We start from the raw sequence: 20,740 nt of genomic DNA, 5'->3' as shown, positions 1-20,740 counted from the left end.
CCCGCCCCACCCGCGCGCTCGCCCTCTCTCTCTCTCTCTCTCCCGTGAGGAGAAGGTTGAGGGGACGGGAAAGTGGGCGGGGCGTGTCCTGGCCGACGCGGGGACTCGCGTCTCGTGGGAAAGGGGCATTCCGCCGAAGGAGGGCAGCGCGCGGGTTGAGGAGCGGGTGAGTCTGTGGGGTTTTTCCTTGTGTTCTCCAAGGCAGACGCGGATTCCCGGGCTGCTTCCGTGTCGCCTCAGGCGAAGGCCGGGTTGGGGCGGGGAGGGAGGGAGGGAGGGAGGGAGACTCCCCCCCCCCCAATAATGTTTATTAAGTTTCTTACACATACTGTAAAACAAATGAAACAAAAATTAAAAAAAGAAGAAGGGAGATATGAAACAAATGCAACAAATAGCTACAAAAAAATATGAACAATACAAATTGATTAATCAGTTAAACTTCCGACCTCATAAACATATTGCTTGACTTCCTCCAGTCCTTCCCATCTGAATTTCGGAAAAAGGTAAAAGGCGGATCTACACGGATCCTCGTGAATTCATATGATTTTTTCATTCAAATTAAATAAAACCACCATGATACTGTAGACCATGTCTTACTCTGTAGAAAGCATCAAAAAAATCACGCATCCACTGTTTCGGGGGGGCGCAGGGGCGCAAAAACATGGTTAAAAAACACGGATCCTCATGGATCCTCATGATTTTTGCGCTAGATCAGCCCAAACTCACTTTCAAATTACAAATCATGTCCAGGGGCACAACATCCACCACAGAAATCACGCATCCACGGCTTCCTGGCGAAACCGTGGCCCAAAAACGTGGTTTTCAAGAACGGATCTTCATGGATCCACACGCTTTCTGCATCGGGCCAACCCAAACTCACCGTCAAATCACATATCATAGTAAGGGGCACAGCCTACAACACAAAAAACTCGGATCCACACCTGCCTGGCCACGCCCTGGCCCAAAAACGTGGTTCCGAAGCACGGATCCTCATGAATCCTTATGATTTTTGCACTAGATCAGCCCAAACTCACCGTCAAATCACACATCATTCCCAGGGGCACAGCTTACACCACAAAAAACTCGGATCCACGGCTTCCTGGCCATTCCATGGCCCAAAAACGTGGTTCCAAAGCACGGATCCTCATGGATCCTCACGCTTTCTGCATTGTGCCAACCCAAACTCACTATCAAATCACACATCATTCCCAGGGGCACAGCCTGCACCACAAAAAACTCGGATCCACGGCTTCCTGGCCACTCCATGGCCCAAAAACGTGGTTCCAAAGCACGGATCCTCATGGATCCTCACGCTTTTTGCATTGGACCAACCCAAACTCACCGTCATATCACACATCATTCCCAGGGGCACAGCCTGCACCACAAAAAACTCGGATCCACGGTTATCTGGCAATGCCATGGCCCAAAAACGTGGTTCCGAAGCACGGATCCTCATGGATCCTCACACTTTTTGCATTGGGCCAACCCAAACTCACCGTCAAATCACACATCATTCCCAGGGGCACAGCTTACACCACAAAAAACTCGGATCCACGGCTTCCTGGCCACTCCATGGCCCAAAAACGTGGTTCCAAAGCACGGATCCTCATGGATCCTCACGCTTTCTGCATTGGGCCATCCCAAACTCACCGTCAAATCACACATCATGGCCAGGGGCACAGCCTGCACCACAAAAATCATGGATCCACGGCTTCCTGGCCACTCCATGGCCCCAAGACGTGGGTTTGAAGCACGGATCCTCATGGATCCTCACGCTTTTTGCATTGGGCCAACCCAAACTCACTGTCAAATCACACATCATGGCCAGGGGCACAGCATCCACCACAAAAATCACGGATCCACGGCTTCCTGGCCACTCCATGGCCCAAAAACGTGGTTTCGAAGCATGGATCCTCACGGATCCTCACGCTTTTTGCATTGGGCCAACCCAAACTCACTGTCAAATTACACATCATGTCCAGGGGCACAGCATCCACCACAGAAATCACGGATCCACGGCTTCCTGGCCATACCGTGGCCCAAAAACATGGTTTTCAAGAACGGATCCTCATGGATCCTCACGCTTTTTGCATTGGGCCAACCCAAACTCACTGTCAAATCACACATCATGTCCAGGGGCACAGCTTACACCACAAAAAACTCGGATCCACGGCTTCCTGGCCACTCCATGGCCCAAAAACGTGGTTTTAAAGCACGGATCTTCATGGATCCTCACGCTTTTTGCATTGGGCCAACCCAAAATCACTGTCAAATCACATATCATAGCCTGGGGCACAGCCTACACCCCAAAAAACTCGGATCCACACCTGCCTGGCCATACCGTGGCCCAAAAACGTGGTTCCGAAGCATGGATCCTCATGGATCCTCATGATTTTTGCACAAGACCAGCCCAAAGTCACTATCAGATCAAACATCATGGCCAGGGGCACAGCATCCACCACAAAAAACTCGGATCCACGGCTTCCTGGCCATACCGTGGCCCAAAAACGTGGTTCCGGACCACGGATCCTCATGGATCTTCACGCTTTTTGCATTGGACCACCCCAAACTCACTGTCAAATCACACATCATAGCCAGGAGCACAGCCTACACCACAAAAGTCACGGATCCATGACTTCCTGGTAAATCCATGGCCCGAAAATGTGGTTTTGAAGGACGGATCCTCATGGATCCTCACGCTTTTTGCATTGAGCTACCCTAAACTCACCGTCAAATCACACATCATGTCCAGGGGCACAGCCTACACAACAAAAAACTCGGATCCACGGTTATCTGGCAACGCCATGGACCAAAAACGTGGTTTCGAAGCACGGATCCTCATGGGTCCTCATTATTTTTGCACTAGATCAGCCCAAATTCACCATCAGATCAAACATCATGGCCAGGGGCACAGCATCCACCACAAAAATCATGGATCCACGGCTTCCTGGCCATACCGTGGCCCAAAAACGTGGTTTTGAAGGTCGGATCTGCACGGATCCTAACGCTTTTTGCATTAGGCCACCCCAAATTCACTGTCATATCAAACATCATGTCCAGGGGCACAGCCTGCAGCACAGAAAACTCAGGTCCACGGTTATCTGGCAACGGCATGGCCCAAAAACGTGGTTTTGAAGGTCGGATCTGCACAGATCCTAACGCTTTTTGCATTAGGCCACCCCAAATTCACTGTCATATCAAACATCATGTCCAGGGGCACAGCCTGCAGCACAGAAAACTCAGGTCCACTGTTATCTGGCAACGGCATGGCCCAAAGACATGGTTTTGAAGCACGGATCCTCATGGATCCTCACGCTTTTCGCATTGGGCCAACCCAAACTCACCGTCAGATCACACGTCATAGCCATGGGCACAGCCTGCACCACAAAAATCACGGATCCACGGCTTCCTGGTCATACCGTGGCCCAAAAACGTGGTTTTGAAGCACGGATCCTCATGGATCCTCACGCTTTTTGCATTGGGCCAACCCAAACTCACCGTCAAATCACACATCATGGCCAGGGGCACAGCCTGCACCACAGAAAACTCGGATCCACGGCTTCCTGGCCATACCGTGGCCCAAAAACGTAGTTTTGAAGCACGGATCCTCATGGATCCTTACGCTTTTCGCATTGGGCCAGGCCAAACTCATCATAAAAGCTTTTTGACACCTAATCGTCTCCGCCTCTCATTGCGCGGGAGTCTCCTGCGCAGGGTGGGCGTGGGTAGCGGAGTGCCTGGGCTCTCTTCACTGACTTCCAGGGAAGAATCCCGGAGCCCTTCCACCTCCTCTTCCCATTGCTCTCCTGGACTCTTGGTGTAACGCGTATTTCCTTCCCCTTCCACCGAGCTGAGTCTCCCCCTTGTGCTAGGACCTTCACCTGCAGAGTCTGAGACCCTCTCCTTCTCCCGTGTCTCTGATGTCAGTTCCCTGACAGGTTGCTAATACACCAGAGGACAGGGTCAGAATTCAAAATGACCTGAATAGCCTAGAGAGCTGGGCCAAAACCAACAATATGGAGTTCAATAGGGAGAAATGTAAGGTACTACACCTGGATAGAAAAAATGAAATGCACAGGTGGGGGACACTTGGCTTGACAACAGTACCAGTGAAAGGGATCTGGGAGTCTTAGTTGACCACAAGCTGAATATGAGTCAACAGTGTGATGTGGCAGCTAAGAACGCCAATGCAATTCTGGGCTGCATCAATAGGAGTATAGTGTCTAGATCAAGTGAAGGAATGCTACCACACTATTCTGGTTGGTCAGACCACACCTGAAATACTGTGTCCAGTTGAAGAAGGATATTGTCAAGCTGGAACATGTCCAGAGGTGGGTGACCAAAATGTAAAAGGTCTGTAATCCAAGCCCTATGAGGAGAGACTTAGGGAGCTGGATTTGTTTAATCTAGAGAAGAGAAGATTAAGGAGTGACATGATAGCCATGTTTAAATATTTGAAGGGATGTCATGTTGAAGAGGGAGCAAGCTTGTTTTCTGCTGTTCTAGAGACTAGGATGCAGAATAATAGATTCAAACTATGGGAAAAGAGATTCCACCTGGGCGCGGTAATCCAGTCAGGGAAAAAGGGAGGCATACTATGTTTAGGGCACCATTTCCAGCCTCTTCTCCTTTTCGGGGTGAGAATAGTGGATCCTAAAAAGGGCTGCTCAGTCATGGATACAGCTGCTGAGCTGCTCAACTGCCTTATTCCTTGAGTCAGAACGACTGAACGCCCATGTGTCGGTTCATGACTAGGGGCTTCACATTCCTGCCCCTGTAGCCATTTAGTGATCGCCATGGGGGTTGGGTTTGGGGGGGTTGGGTTGGGTTTTTGGAAGATGCCTGTGCGTGAATTTGTTTTATGTGTGTAGATCAGTGCACACTGACCAACGCACAGCCTTCGCAGTAGGGCTCTGTTCTGATGGCATGAGTAGTCACGACGAACTGGTGGATCCTATCTCATGCAGCCTTCATCCGCCTTCACAGCCGTTGTAACACACTGCTTGTTATCACCCGCCTGTTCTGCCATTGAGGACTTCTTGGCTCATTCTTTGTCTAGCTCCTTCCCTGTTATGTACTAAGCTTGGATCCTAGAACAATAGGCAAGTAGGATCCTAGAATGCAAGAATTGATTGGCTTGCAGGAAAGACCAATCAGGCTCCAGGAGGGAAGCAGAACCAGCCATTCAGACGGGACTCATTGTGTAAATAATGTATATAAAAGCCTGAGGTTTTGGGGGAAATTCAGTCACTGTTTTACAAGCTGCAATAAAGAGCATGAAATCACTACAGGACTCTGAGCATATTTAATTTTCTTTGACCTTACCACCTTGGGTGACCCTGCTGGGAGTACGAGATTCCCAACGGCTTCACTCACAAGGGTCATAGGAATGTGCAAGCCCACTCACCATGACAAGTGAGAGAACTGAGATAGATTGCACTGAGCCCTGGTCTCATTAGACAAAGTGTTCCACCAAAAAGGCTCTGGCTCTGGTTGAGGACAGCTGGATATGTTTTGGGCCAGGGACCACCAGTAGGTTGCTGTTAGATGAGCATCACACTCATGGGGGTGTATTGGAAGATAATTCCCACAGATAAGAAAGGTCACAGACTGTTTAGGGCTTTAAAGATTAGCACCAAAACATTGAACCTGATTTGATACTCCACCTGGAGCCAATCCAGCTGATTAACAACCAACTGAATGTGGGCTCTCCACAAAGTCCAAGAAAGAACTCATGCATCTGCATTTTAGACCATTTGGAGTTTCTGGAGCAGTCTCAAGGGTAGCCCTGCATATCTCTCTCTCTCTCTCTCTCTCTCTCTCTCTCTCTCTCTCTCTCACACACACACACACACACACACACACACACACACATATTTAAACCCTGCACTCCCCGGCTCAGGTGTATAGCAAGTTAAAGTACTCTAGTACTGTATGCAGGTGACTACTGCATGGATCACCATGGCTAGGTTGGAAAGGGACAGGTACAGTGCCGATTGCCTAACCTGACATAGATTCAAAAATTCCAGTTTGGCTACATTTGTGACCAATGCCTCCATAGAGACAGAAGCATCCAGGATCACACCAGGACTCCTGATGGCAGCTACAGGTGACTATTGCACCCCATGAAGAGCTGGGAGCTGGCAAACCAAACTGAAATTATTCTGGCCCAGCCATTGGATGCCCATCTTTAAAGGATAGAGATTCAGCCGACACTGTTTCCTCCATCCCAGCACACCCACCTAAAAATTGGCCAATATATCCAGGGTAGCATCTGGCCAGGGCCATGAAGCAGTAGATCCATGATGTTTGTGGTCAGATCTGTGGTTATGTACAAGATATGTGAATGAAGGGTGAATTTGGGGTTCCCCAATGCAAAAAGTGTGATGATCCATGAGGATCCGTGCTTCAAAACCATGTTTTTGAGCCATGGAGTGGCCAGGAAGCCATGGATCCGTGATTTTTCTGGTGCAGGCTGTGCCCCTGGAAATGATGTGTGATTTGCCGTTGATTTTTGGTTGGCCCAATGAAAAAAGCGTTAGGATCCATGAGGATCCGACCTTCAAAACGACGTTTTTGGGCCATGGCGTTGCCAGATAACCGTGGATGCTAGTCTTTTGTGGTGCAGACTGTACCCCTGGACATGATGTGTGATTTGACGGTGAGTTTGGGTTGGCCCAATGCAAAAAGCGTGAGGATCCATGAGGATCCGTGCTTCGGAACCACGTTTTTGGGCCACGGTATGGCCAGGAAGCCGTGGATCCGAGTTTTTTGTGGTGCAGGCTGTGCCCCTGGCCATGATGTGTGATTTGACGGTGAGTTTGGGTTGGCCCAATGCAAAAAGCGTGAGGATCCATGAGGATCCGTGCTTCAAAACCACGTTTTTGGGCCATGGAGTGGCCAGGAAGCCGTGGATCCGTGATTTTTGTGGTGGATGCTGTGCCCCTGGCCATGATGTTTGATCTGATAGTGACTTTGGGATGGTCTTGTGCAAAAATCAGGAGGATCCATGAGGATCCATGCTTCGGAACCAGGTTTTTGGGCCACGGTATGGCCAGGCAGGTGTGGATCCGAGTTTTTTGTGGTGTAGGCTGTGCCCCAGGCTATGATATGTGATTTGACAGTGATTTTGGGTTGGCCCAATGCAAAAAGTGTGAGGATCCATGAGGATCCGTGCTTCAAAACCACGTTTTTGGGCCTTGGAGTGGCCAGAAGCCGTGGGTCCGAGTTTTTTGTGGTGTAAGCTGTGCCCCTGGGAATGATGTGTGATTTGACGGTGAGTTTGGGTTGGCCCAATGCAAAAAGTGTGAGGATCCATGAGGATCCGTGCTTCGGAACCACGTTTTTGGGCCATGAAGTGGCCAGGAAGCCGTGGATCCGAGTTTTTTGTGGTGCAGGCTGTGCCCCTGGGGATGATGTGTGATTTGACGGTGAGTTTGGGTTGGTCCAATGCAAAAAGCGTGAGGATCCATGAGGATCCGTGCTTTGGAACCACGTTTTTGGGCCATGGAGTGGGGAGGAAGCCGTGGATCCGAGTTTTTTGTGGTGTAAGCTGTGCCCCTGGGAATGATGTGTGATTTGACGGTGAGTTTGGGTTGGCCCAATGCAAAAAGTGTGAGGATCCATGAGGATCCGTGCTTCGGAACCACGTTTTTGGGCCATGGCATTGCCAGATAACCGTGGATCCGAGTTTTTTGTGGTGCAGGCTGTGCCCCTGGGAATGATGTGTGATTTGACGGTGAGTTTGGGTTGGTCCAATGCAAAAAGCGTGAGGATCCATGAGGATCCGTGCTTTGGAACCACGTTTTTGGGCCATGGAGTGGCCAGGAAGCCGTGGATCCGAGTTTTTTGTGGTGTAAGCTGTGCCCCTGGACATGATGTGTGATTTGACGGTGAGTTTGGGGTGGCCAAATGCAGAAAGCGTGAGGATCCATGAGGATCCGTGCTTCAAAACCACGTTTTTGGGCCACGGTATGGTCAGGAAGCCGTGGATCCGTGATTTTTGTGGTGCAGGCTGTGCCCCTGGGAATGATGTGTGATTTGATGGTGAGTTTGGGGTGGCCCGATGCAGAAAGCGTGAGGATCCATGAGGATCCGTGCTTCGGAACCACGTTTTTGGGCCTTGGAGTGGCCAGGAAGCCGTGGATCCGAGATTTTTGTGGTGTAAGCTGTGCCCCTGGACATGATGTGTGATTTGACAGTGAGTTTGGGTTGGCCCAATGCAGAAAGCGTGAGGATCCATGAGGATCCGTGCTTCAAAACCACGTTTTTGGGCCATGGTATGGCCAGGAAGCCATGGATCCGTGATTTCTGTGGTGGATGTTGTGCCCCTGGACATGATGTGTAATTTGAAAGTGAGTTTGGGCTGATCTAGTGCAAAAATCATGAGGATTCATGAGGATCCGTGTTTTTTAACCATGTTTTTGCGCCATTGCGGCACCACGAAACAGTGGATGCGTGATTTTTTTGGTTCCTCCTACCGACTAAGATGTGGTCTACAGTAGCATGGTGTTTTTATTTTGTTTCAATATAAAAATCATATGAATTCATGAGGATCCGTGCCTCGGATCCATGTTTTTATGGTGCTGCAGCGCGGCAAATTGTTGAATCCACGTTTTTTATAGTCCAGTTTGTAGGCGTGCCTTCTAGGTGTGATTTGACACTGCATTTGTTGGAATTATTTTTAAAAAACTGGAGGATCCATGAGGATCCGTGTAGATCCGCCTTTTATGCAGACCCTGAATTTCCTTGTAACTGGAGGTAGCAGTTTTCCAGCATCATTATTCAAAAACAATATTCTATTTATAATCAAATGTATTAACTTTTCTGAACACCATTTATTTAATTAAATCTTAATTTAATCCTAGGCCTAGTTGGTACTTTCAAGTAAATTCTAATTTTTAATATTACAATATTTATTCAAATAGTCTTTAGATTTCTTCCAATCTTCTTGATATTCCTCTTTTTTCTGGTCGCGGATTCTTCCAGTGAGGTCAGCCGGCTCCATAAAGTCCATCATCTTCATCTGCCATTCTTCCATGGTTGGTAGTTCTTGTGTTTTCCATTTCTTGGCTATTAAAATTCGAGCGGCAGTTGTGGGAGGGAGGGAGACTCTTTGCTTAGACGAAACTTTGCTTGTCCGAAAGAAAAAAGAACCCGAGGAATGCCTGCAGTTTTGGTTTGCTGTAATGCAACGGGTGTTAAAAACGCGTGTCATGAAGGAGGAAACCAGGAACCGCGTCTGGTTCCCCCTGCAGGCGGGGGGACGGACAGACTTGAATAAAATATTTGGGGGCCCACCCTGCACAATTGATCACAAGATGGGGCGCCCCCAGTGCCGGATTTACGTATAAGCTAAAGAAGCTATAGCTTAGGGCCCCACTCTCTTGGGGGGCCCAAAAAATATATAAAGGGGGGGGAACACAGCAACAGTATTTGTGTGTTGTGTAGGTTCCTGTGATGTAAGCAATGGGCCCCGCCTGCTAACCTGCTTCCTAAAATATCACTGCTTTGCTCATTTCTATAGGAACATTTGTTATTGCCAAATGCCCACGTGTTTGCATTATTAAGTTTGTTATGAATAAAAAAATCATGTTAAGTTAGAGCTTAATAATTGTTTCACTCTTAATATAAAAGGTAAAGGTACCCATGACCGTTAGGTCCAGCTGTGGACGACTCTGGGGTTGCGGCACTCATCTCGCTCTATAGGCTGAGGGAGCCGGCATTTGTCTGCAGACAATTTCCAAATCATGTGGCCAGCATAACTAAGCCGCTTCTGGCGAACCAGAGCAGCACACAGAAACACCGTTTACCTTCCCACCTATTTATCTACTTGCACTTTGATGTGCTTTTGAACTGCTAGGTTGGCAGGAGCTGGGACCGAGCAACGGGAGCTCACCCTGTCGCAGGGATTCGAACCACTGACCTTCTGATCAGCAAGCCCAAGAGGCTCAGTGGTTTAGACCACAGCGCCACCCGCGTCCCACTATTAATATACTTCTTAAATGTATTTCAGTTCAACCATTACTTTGATAAAATGCATATTTTGTTATGTGCAAATGGCTTTAAATACCTATTAGGTCCATAAATTACCATATACTGCATATATTCAACACAAAAAAGAGCCACAATTTCTTGTTGACGCAGCTGGACATATAAAGGGCCCCATTACCTCCAGTAGGGGCTCATAAAACCTAAATCTGACCCTAGGCGCCCCACTTGAATGGCAACGCCCTCTGATATTTTATTCGGGATGCCCTCCTGTTTTCCCCACCATAAGCCCATGAGAAGAACCCCTGCAGGATCAGGCCAAATGGAGGCCCCTCTAAGCCTAGCACCCTCTTCTCACAAGGGCCGACCAGATGACTATGGGGGACCCTTGGGAAGAGCCCTCCCTCTCTCCCCCACCAGGGGTCTCCAGCAAATGATCATTCAGAAGAATTGATTCTCTTGGGACAGAGACCAAGATACACAATGTGGTATTGGGAGAGTGGGGGGGGGGGGGGGTTCCTGCTGGTGGATCTCTTGCTGGCAGGTTCCTAGTGCCCCATTAAGCAGCTGCTACTTTTCTTGTGAATGATTCTGGCCAGGATAGACCATAAGCAAACTTAATTCAATTGTCAGTTGGTTTCTGAAATGTAAAATATTGTGCATGGGGGGGGGGGGGAGTTACAGTACTACTACTACTAATAATAATAATAGTAATGTGTTTTATTGTGAGGGGGCTGTTGGGTGGCTTTTTTGTTTTTCTTGTGTATTTTGTGGTTTTATATCTTTATTTTATTCTGTGAACCACCCTGAGACACACACACACCCCCGGGTATAGGGCGGCATATAAATTCAATTATTAATAATGCAGTGGTGCCTCGCAAGACGAAATTAATTCGTTCCGCGAGTTTTGTCGTCTTGCGATTTTTTTCGTCTTGCGAAGCACGGTGTCGGGAAAGTTTTGGAAAAGCTTCAAAAATCACCAAAGTCTTCAAAAACCTCAAAAAAGGCTACCACACCGCGTTCTATGAGTTGCTCCTCGAAGTCAAGTCGCAACTGTATTAACGGTGTTAAGAAAAAGGAAACAAACTTGCAAGACGTTTCCGTCTTGCGAAGCAAGCCCATAGAGAAAATCGTCTTGCGAAGCAGCTCAAAAAACAAAAAACCCTTTCGTCTAGTGAGTTTTTTGTCTTGCGAGGCATTCGTCTTGCGAGGTACCACTGTAATACATATGTATTGTAAGCTACATAAAACTGAAGCCAGCCCATCTTCTAAACACTGTAGGCTGTGGATGCCAATACACTTTCTTCTACATGCACCCTGCTCCCCCCAGTAGGCTGGAGCCATCAACCCTGCTTCAGGTTCCATATGTTTAAAAGATGAGGTCACCAAAAATTGGGGTCTTAAGATGCAGCAGCCCTGTTGTAAAACACCCTGTCCAAACAGGCCTGCCCAAGCAACCTCCTGAGCTTGTACATATTTCCTAAAATGTATTTAACTTCAGAAGCTATTTGAAAGGCTTAAAGAAACACATAAAACTATGTGTGTTGAAGTGGTTTTATATGTATTAGAAATGGGGCTTACAACAAAATGTTGTCGCGTATTCTCACCCCTAACAGAAATGTTTCTATTCAAACTAGTTGTTCTCTCCTCTAAGATACTAAAATCTTTTTCGGAAGGTTGTTTTAAACCTTTTTTTGTAGAAGTTTTAATTCTATTATGATGTTTTGATTCCTTGAAGGAGTGTGTGAAGGAAGTTGCAAAGACCTCATTCCATCCCTTTTTTGTGACTTTTTGGGTAACTTCCAGGTTCAGTGCAATGCATGTGTGCACGGTCACATACATATTAAAAGGTAAAGGGACCCCTGACTATTAGGTCCAGTCGTTGCGGCGCTCATCTCGCTTTATTGGACGAGGGAGCTGGTCATTTGGCCAGCATGACTAAGCCGCTTCTGGCGAACCAGAGCAGCGCATGGAAACACCATTTACCTTCCCGCCAGAGTGGTACCTATTTATCTACTTGCACTTTGACATGCTTTCTAACTGCTAGGTTGGCAGGAGCTGGGACAGAGCAACAGGAGCTCACCCCATCCTGTGGATTCGAACTGCCGACCTTCTGATCTGCAAGTCCTAGGCTCTGTTGTTTAACCCACAGCGCCACCTGCGTCCCCACACACTTATTAGATGTGCCTAAAATGGTATCTGTCTGTACTTTGTTTGTAAACTTCATTTTTAAACTGGAGGTTGCAATTGCCTTATCAGATCTTTAAAAGAAACAAACAAACAAAAAAACCCACCACTTTAAAAATAAACAACAGTGGTGCTATTCTGTGAATGTGTCCTGTTTTAGTACAGGGGGAACCTGCAAATCTTATTTACTGCAATATTAATTTCTGCAGGGTGAACAAAATAAGAAAATACCTTATTTTTTAACAAATGTGAATGTCTTCAATCTCCTTTTTTGTTTTACTTTTTAAAAATTCACTTACTGGCTCCCCTCCCTTTTCTATGTGTTTGCGTAAAGATATTAACAGTAATAGTAGTCTCCTTTTGCTTCAATGCAGGAAGCCTTTGAAATGAAGGGGGACCAAGGAACAATCTGTAGTAAGGAGAGAGGGTTTCTGTATGAATTCAGGGCTGGAAACCAACATTTTGTGCTTACAGTTCCTCTGAAATTCCCAGTGCAAGAAAGTGCTACCCATTTGCATAGACATCTGATGCGTCCTTACAACTTGCCATGCTTCATAGAAAATGGTAAGGATTCATTCTACACCATCAAACATAGACTTTCTCACAGTTGCATAGGGCCTCAAAAGAACTTGGACTTCACATAATGCCATCTGCAGACGTCGGAGGGAGATACATAGGTGGCCCATTGCACATGCAAAACTCTGTTTTTGGGTGTAGGGAAGTTGAGGCTATAACTCATAGCTGCTTATTTTGCCCTGCAGATCCAAGGGTGGGGGGGAAACTCCTGTTGCGTATTCAGTCACATCATTTGGATAAAATGACCCACAAGATACTGTGAGCACTTAAAATAATGGAATAATCACTTTAAAAGGGGCATTGTTTGCCACAGTGGCTAATAAACTATGTGCTTTATAGACATATTATCTGGATGGCATGGGATACATTCATGTGATGAATTGCACTGTGTTTAGCCCAAGACAGAGATAAGGGACTGGGATTTGTTGGAGTTCTACTCCCTTGTGCTTGGTTTTTTCCTTTAACTCTGCCTTTAATTTTTGCTTTAATTTTGATCTCAGATAATTTGCTTTAATTTTGATCTCAGATTTCCTCCCCTCCTCTTTAAGAAGTCGTGGGGGGGGGGGGTTTCCTTCCTTCCCTCCCTTCTCTGAACTCTTCCTCCTCCCTTCTTTCTGCTGTGGGAATGATCCCTCCACCTGTGAAGCAGACCACCAAACTGTAATGCGTAAAAATATTAAATCGGATATGAGGGATTTGAACACTAAATGTGTGGAACTTACAACCTTTCCTATGTATGTCCTCTTAGTAACCATTAAAAAAATGAATTTACCCTTTATAATGACTGTAAATTAATAAGATAAGCCTTTCAGTTGATGGATGGCCCCAAAAAAACCTGCCATTATTTCAGATTTAAAAGAATCCCTGAATAGATTCATTGAGGAGGAATCCATAAAAGATCACGATGAAGAAGCCGAAGCAGCCCTGGAAGCTGTAAAGTATGGCAAAGTAGATTTACACCAACTGGCAAATGCTTGGGCCAAAACTTATACTGAGGTAAGAAGTCTCCATAGCATTATATATGCTTCAGAAGATGATGCTGGAACTTATTTTTGTAGCATACTCATTCTTTACTGGATATTTCACTCTCTGATTAGAAATACATAAAGCAGCTACTGTTGTTTTGGCTCCATCAGGATCCATGCTCAGAGAATGAGTTTGATTTTCCATTGTTCAGTGATTTGCCTTCCTCCCTTCTCTGGCTCTAAATGATGGTTAATTTGAACATAAACTACTTCGCAAGGCATTACCAACTAATTATTGCTAGAAGGCTGATTAAGTTTTCATCTTTGGCTTATGCCTTCCATTTTTCTGCTATTACAGTGGTACCTCAGGTTACATATGCTTCAGGTTACATACACTTCAGGTTACAGACTCTGCTAACCCAGAAATAGTGCTTCAGGTTAAGAACTTTGCTTCAGGATGAGAACAGAAATCGGGCTCTGGCGGTGCAGCAGCAGCGGGAGGCCCCATTAGCTAAAGTGGTGCTTCAGGTTAAGAACAGTTTCAGGTTAAGTACGGACCTCCGGAACGAATTAAGTACTTAACCTGAGGTACCACTGTACATGAATTGCTTTTTAGTTTGTTTGCTTTTTTCCTTTTGTAACAAACACTGGCAAAAATGTTATTAATGCATTATATATTAGATACTTAAGAACTGTGTGTGCTTGCACAGAATCTTTTAAGTACAGTGGAACCTCTACGGACGTAATCCGTTCTGGAGGTCTGTCTGTAAGTCGATCCAGGTCGCTGGTAGTGCCGTTGTGTTCAGGCGCATTCGGTGGCAGCGCACTTCTGCGCATGTGCAGACGGCGGCAGCCACTTCTGCACGTCCACGAATCACGGCAAACCCAGTATTTGCCGTGGTACTGTTTTTTTCTTTCTGGGACTGATGGGAGTTATAGTTCAGAAGCATCTGGAGGGCTGAAGTGCCCCACTCCTATCTGTTTAAAGGCATGTGGTGCACTAATAAACATAATTTGATTACATCTGTAATCTACCATATTGCATTAGGTCTGCATTGATCAATAAAATCACTTGTACTAGGAAAGTACTGTTAAACACTGACAGTCTGAGCCATTGATATTACAGTGGTACCTCAGGTTAAGTACTTAATTCGTTCCAGAGGTCCGTTCTTAACCTGAAACTGTTCTTAACCTGAAGCACCACTTTAGCTAATGGGGCCTCCTGCTGATGCTGCGCCACTGGAGCACGATTTCTGTTCTCATCCTGAAGCAGAGTTCTTAACCCGCGGTACTATTTCTGGGTTAGTGGAGTCTGTAACCTGAAGCGTCTGTAACCTGAAGCATATGTAACCCGAGGTACCACTGTATTTAACATACTGTTCACAATCTTTAATGCAGATAAAGAACATTTTAAAGTTATCTTACTGCCTTTTCTAAAGATTCTCATAAACACAGAACATCAGTAATTATTCAAAACGAATGGGGTTTAACAGGAAGAATGATACCGAATAATTTTTTGTACCTCTGTGTTATTATTTATATTCATTTGTAAAAGTATTTATATTCTGTTATTCCTTTAAAAAATCAAGAGTGGTTTACAACAATTGTACAGGGCATATTATCATCATTTTATAATTTTCCAGGCGACATTGGAATATGCAAGACCTGAAGACCCAAGCTGGGATGAAGATTTTGCAGATGTCTATCATGATCTTATCCATTCTCCTGCTTCTGAAACGCTGTTAAATCTGGAACACAATTATTTTGTTAGCATCTCTGAACTGATAAGTGAAAGAGATGTGGAACTGAAAAAATTACGAGAAAGGTAATTTTTTTAAACTTGGCATTTTCTGTTAGTCCTAAAATTATTATAAAGAGAGAAGAAATTAGTCTGGTGTGTGTTATTTTTCTGAAGAACTACCAGAGATTTAAATACTGTCAGGAACCGAAGCACAGAGAGTTGATTTTCTTTTTTGAACGCACCTCCTTTTTTAATGTACTGTTCCCGCCGAAGACAGTTTCTGAAGTTTCCCTTTGCCAGAGAGTTGAGTGTGTGTGACACTGTTGATTAAAAACAAATCTGCAGTCCTTTACAAACTTAAAAGTAATGGCCATGGAAGGGTCATAATAAGCCTCCTTATGAAGTTGATAGAACTAGTTTTAGGGTCATAGTTCTTTGGATCCTGGCCACTAGCTGTGTAGTATGGAATTTTCTGGAAACACTTCATGGGGGCAGGTCACTATTTCACACATTTAACTTGCGCGATCTCAGCTTCACACACTTGGTGGCTGGGCAGCTGATCCTGCACAAATAAAATTCATGCAAGGTAGACAGCTTAAAAGCTCTTTCTGTGCCCGGTTTTCCCCGCTGGGAAGAGGGAGCTTTTAAGCTTGTCAGATTTGCTTCCTGGGCTCTGGGCAGGTCTCACACAGGCTCTGTAAAACTCCCTACCTTTTCAAAGGTGCAAGATCACATTCACCCAGTGCTTTTCCAGCTGCACTGGCTCCCGGTGGAGTACAGGATCAGGTTTAAGGTGCTGGTTTTAACCTTTAAAGCCCTATACGGCCTAGGACCCTCGTACCTACGGGACCGCCTCTCCTGGTATGTCCCACAGAGGAACTTACGGTCTTCAAACAAAAACATCCTGAAGGTCCCAGGCCACAGAGAGGTTAGGCTGGCCTCAACTAGAGCCAGGGCTTTTTCGGCTGTGGCTCCGATCTGGTGGAACACTCTGTCACAAGAGACCAGGGCCCTGCGGGACTTGACATCTTTCCGCAGGGCCTGCAAGACAGAGCTGTTCCACCAGGCCTTTGGCCAGGGCACAGCCTGACTCCCTCCTTTGGCAATCCTCACAGAACTTTAGCCCAATGGTTGCCATCAATTTGATTTGAATTAATTTTAGAATGAAATGATTTTAGAATGTTGTACTATTTTTTTGTTGTTAGCCGCTCCGAGCCCGGCTTCGGCTGGGGAGGGCGGGATATAAATAAAATTTATTATTATTATTAAGAAAGCCTATGCTAAATGGATATTGCAGCATGTAAACTGCCCTGTCCCATCATCTTGCCATGCTGGCTGCTGCAGTTCCAAACATCTGGAGGGCAGCTCACATAATGGCAGTGACAGGAGACAAACCATTTTTTGGTGGCAGAAACCCTGTCGCGAACTCTCCCCCAAGGGAAGTTTGACCCCCCCCCCCCCTTTGGTGGTTTTCATTCCACCAAGCCTTTAATGGTTTTTAGTGCTGATTGTCTTTTATGCTCTTCTTCAAGATGCTGTTTTTAATATATTTATTCTCAGCTTTTCTTCTATTGACATATTGCTTATGGTGCGGGGGGTGGTCTCTTGTCAGGGCTAAATTGTGATGCATAACTATTTTTTACAAACAAAATTTTTCTGACTAGCTTTTTATTGTAGGCAAGGTGCTGAAATGGATAAGGTGATGCAAGAACTGGGGAAGTCATTGTCGGATCAAGACGTAAACATGCTGGCAGCACAACACTTTGAATCCCAGCAGGTAAATGAAGTAGCTGGTTGGAATAAATTGGGCAGCTCATTTGTTGTTAATCAGTTGGCTGACTCAACGTCTCCTTTTAGGCTTTGGAGAACAAGTGGAATAATGAACTGAAGCAAACTACAGCTATCCAGAAACAGGAGTATCAGGAATGGGTGGTGAAGCTTCATGAGGATCTGAAAAACCCCGGCAACACTCTCGGGTACCCTTCTTTCTTAGTTTTCTTCTTAAATTACTGATTAGGGATTATATCTGTTGGTTACTAATTAGAAGGAGCAGATTAGGGATGTTGGGGTCCGTCGCTTCTTCTGGCCAAATGTTGAATCTAGTCCTGGATTAATTTATGAAACTGTTAATTCCATAACTGGATTAATTTATGGAACTGGAGCAGCTGGAAGCGGCAAAGAGGGAGATCCCAGGCCGCCCCTGCATTAAATGGAGCAGGCCACGCCCCCCAGGCCAGCCGATTGGCTAGTCAGGGGATGATGCGATCGGGATTCCCTCAATCGCGCAGAGGTTGAGAGCCAGCCCCCACGCCCATGGTGGGAGGGTGAAGCCCGCAACCCCACCTCCTTCTAGGTCGGAAGTGGCTTTCTGGCCAAATGTTGAATCTAGTCCTGGAATAATTTATGGAACTGTTATTTTATTTTAGTGTAGAAAATCCACACCCTAATGTGGACTAAAAGCACACAGGAGGTGGGAGAGACCCCGATACAATGTTACTCTGTTACAACAAAGGGGTCTGCTTGTGTTGCAAGATCAGCACCAGGGACGTAAATATGAAGGCGGCAGCTGGTTGCCTGTTGGCTGAGTTTCTGTGTGCTGCACTGTTTGTTTTAACAAAGTGCTCAAAGGGGTGAGCACAGCGCTTCCCCTACCCACTTTGTCATTGCAACAACCCTGTGAGGTAGGTTGGGCTCTCTGTAGCTCTGCCCCTGAAGCTGTTGCAGTTCACATGGTTAGGGTAAAATGCCTGTTCCTGTCAAATTAATAAATACGGAGGCAGTGGGGGACAGAAAGCTTAGTCTGGCGTCATTTTCTTTTTTTCTTTTTTATTTCAGTGATGAAATAAATGTCCAACCCAATCAGTGGAGAGAATCTGCAGAAGGCAATGGGAGGCTTTTTGAAGATCAGAGACAGCTGGAAGAAAGTTTCACTATTCATCTGGGTAAATGAAAGAATGAACGTCCAGAGCTTTTTCTCACAGCCACGTTTTCATTCATTTCCAGATTGAACATGTTTGTCCACATATCCATATTCAATGGCTTAACACACATACAGGTCGCAAATTACCGTATTTCTTCGCTCTATAGGACGCACTTTTCCCCCTCCAAAAATGAAGGGGAAATGTGTGTGTGTCCTATGGAGCGAATGCAGGCTCCTTGGCTTCAGCGATAGCCACGGGAAGCCTCTGAAGCACAGAGGGAGAGCTCCCTCCGCGCTCCAGAGGCTTTGCGTTGCTTTTGCTGAAGTCTGGAGAGCGAGAGGGGTCGGTGCGCACCGACCCCTCTCGCTCTCCAGGCTTCAGGCAGCTATCTGCAAGCCTTCAGAGTGCAGCAGGAGTTCCCGCCGCACTCCGAAGGCTTGCGGATAGCAGCCTGCAGCCTGAAGCCAACTCCCGCTGCGCTCCCCGGGCTTCAGGCAGCTATCCGCAAGCCTTCAGAGCGCGCCCCCAGCCCCGCAAGCTCCGGGAGCGGCAGCAAGGCTGCATGCAACCTTGCCGCCGCTCCCAGACCTATTTTGGGGGCTGGGGTCGGGGGAAGCTCGGGTTTCCCCCGCCCCGCGGCTAAAAACGAAGCCAAGACAGCCAGCGAGATGGATCCCGCTCACTGTCTTGGCTTCTTTGCTCTTTGGGGCTGGGGGGGGGAATAATTTCCCCCCCTTTATTTCCCCCCCTAAAAACTTTTGTTGTTGTTGTTGTTTAGTCGTTTAGTCGTGTCCGACTCTTCGTGACCCCATGGACCAGAGCACACCAGGCACCTCTGTCCTCCACTACCTCCCGCAGTTTGGTCAAACTCATGCTGGTAACCTCGAAAACACTATCCAACCATCTCGTCCTCTGTCGTCCCCTTCTCCTTGTGCCCTCCATCTTTCCCAACATCAGTGTCTTCTCCAGGGAGTCTTCTCTTCTCATGAGGTGGCCAAAGTGCGCCCTATGGTCCGGTGCACCCTATGGAGCGAAAAATACAGTGCCAAAATTTGAAACATGTCTTAAGTTGTGATCTAAACCTATCTTGGTAACCACATCAGTGAGTAAAAATTCATTGAAAAGCTCGGCTAGTATTGATTGCAACTTATGAAAAAGGTTGTGCCAAGTGCAGATATTCCATCACTAAGTTTGCTTAGTGTAAAGCAAGTTTCGTGCACCAGCAAAAGTAATTCATTTTGGAAATCGCATCAGTGATGACTAATGTGTCTTCTCTGATAGCCCAAATGATTTTCTAAATGCAAATGGACCCAAAATGTGTTTATTTCAAATAGACAGATGCTAAAAGTATCTGATTTCCCCTGAAGTCAAATTAATTGTTTTCTAGATATTTTTGTATTCCACCCCCCTTGGCTATTTATTGAGTTGCTTGATATTGCTGCAATATTAGCACACGCTGCTGATCTCTCTCTGAACTGGTGTACTTTGCCTTCACCAGAACATTGCTGCACTATGATTAAGTAAATTTCTGTTCTGACATGGGGTGAGTCTACTGGGCTTATTTCACTATACATATCTCTGTTCTTTCACAAGTTACTAAGAGAATGTATATGTTCACCTTTGGGGAGAGAATGTGTGTGGTTTGATATTAGAAGCTAACAGTAGTTAAACATCTTTAAATTGAGACACACAGTATAGCTCTGGTCTTTGCTATTGCTCCCTCTATATGTGGGATGAGATAACTGATTTTACAGTGTGTTTTAGATTAGCTTTAGCAGTAAAGTCAGATTATCTGGACATGCTTATTCCGAGGTGACTTGAGCTCCTTTTGGTCCTTCTCCCACTCCCTGTCTCTTTCAAACACATCTTATTTTTTCCTCCTGCCTAGGAGCCCAATTGAAAACGATGCATAACTTGAGACTGCTGAGGGCAGATATGCTAGACTTCTGCAAGCACAAGCGCCATCACCGCAGTGGAGTCAAACTCCACAGGCTTCAAACGGCACTGTCGCTTTATTCAACTTCTCTTTGTGGCCTGGTCTTGTTAGTGGATAATCGCATCAGTTCATACAGTGGGATCAAAAGAGGTAAGTCGTCCTCATTGAATTGGATTTCTTCCTGTTGAGTTCAGGTCAAAAGTTATAAACCTACTTCCTTTTTTTGCCCAATCTAACATATAATTGATCATTTGACAGCCACCTCTTATTTGATATAATGAAGTGCATCACACAGACAAATAGTTGTAAGTCCCACTTGTAAGAATGAAAAATGGGATAAATAACATTCTGTTTAGCTGTAAATTAACACTATTCAGTAGTCAGGTTTGCACTCTTTTTTCCTTGCTGGTTTTAAATCATTGGT

General features: G+C 46.1%; 1 protein-coding gene across 3 annotated transcripts in view; it reads left to right on the top strand.

Moving 5' to 3' along the window:
• Positions 1 to 27: 27 nt before the first annotated feature.
• Positions 28 to 20,740, top strand: part of FERRY3 (FERRY endosomal RAB5 effector complex subunit 3) — a 39,472-nt gene continuing 18,759 nt past the window's right edge. The window contains exons 1-9 of one of the 3 annotated variants that reach the window (XM_077930735.1): positions 28 to 166; positions 8,928 to 9,041; positions 12,552 to 12,741; positions 13,604 to 13,749; positions 15,362 to 15,543; positions 17,137 to 17,236; positions 17,317 to 17,435; positions 18,295 to 18,401; positions 20,269 to 20,466. In XM_077930735.1, the coding sequence (XP_077786861.1) occupies positions 9,039 to 9,041; positions 12,552 to 12,741; positions 13,604 to 13,749; positions 15,362 to 15,543; positions 17,137 to 17,236; positions 17,317 to 17,435; positions 18,295 to 18,401; positions 20,269 to 20,466 (1,045 nt within the window). In that variant the 5' untranslated portion in view covers positions 28 to 166; positions 8,928 to 9,038. The remainder of the gene's footprint in view (positions 167 to 8,927; positions 9,042 to 12,551; positions 12,742 to 13,603; positions 13,750 to 15,361; positions 15,544 to 17,136; positions 17,237 to 17,316; positions 17,436 to 18,294; positions 18,402 to 20,268; positions 20,467 to 20,740) is intronic. The other 2 variants (XM_028728792.2, XM_028728791.2) reach the window with 2 other exon arrangements.

The sequence above is a fragment of the Podarcis muralis genome, chromosome 6, assembly GCF_964188315.1.
Source record: "Podarcis muralis chromosome 6, rPodMur119.hap1.1, whole genome shotgun sequence".
Classification (NCBI taxonomy): Eukaryota; Metazoa; Chordata; class Lepidosauria; order Squamata; family Lacertidae; genus Podarcis; species Podarcis muralis.
This window is presented reverse-complemented; position numbering and strand designations above follow the sequence as displayed.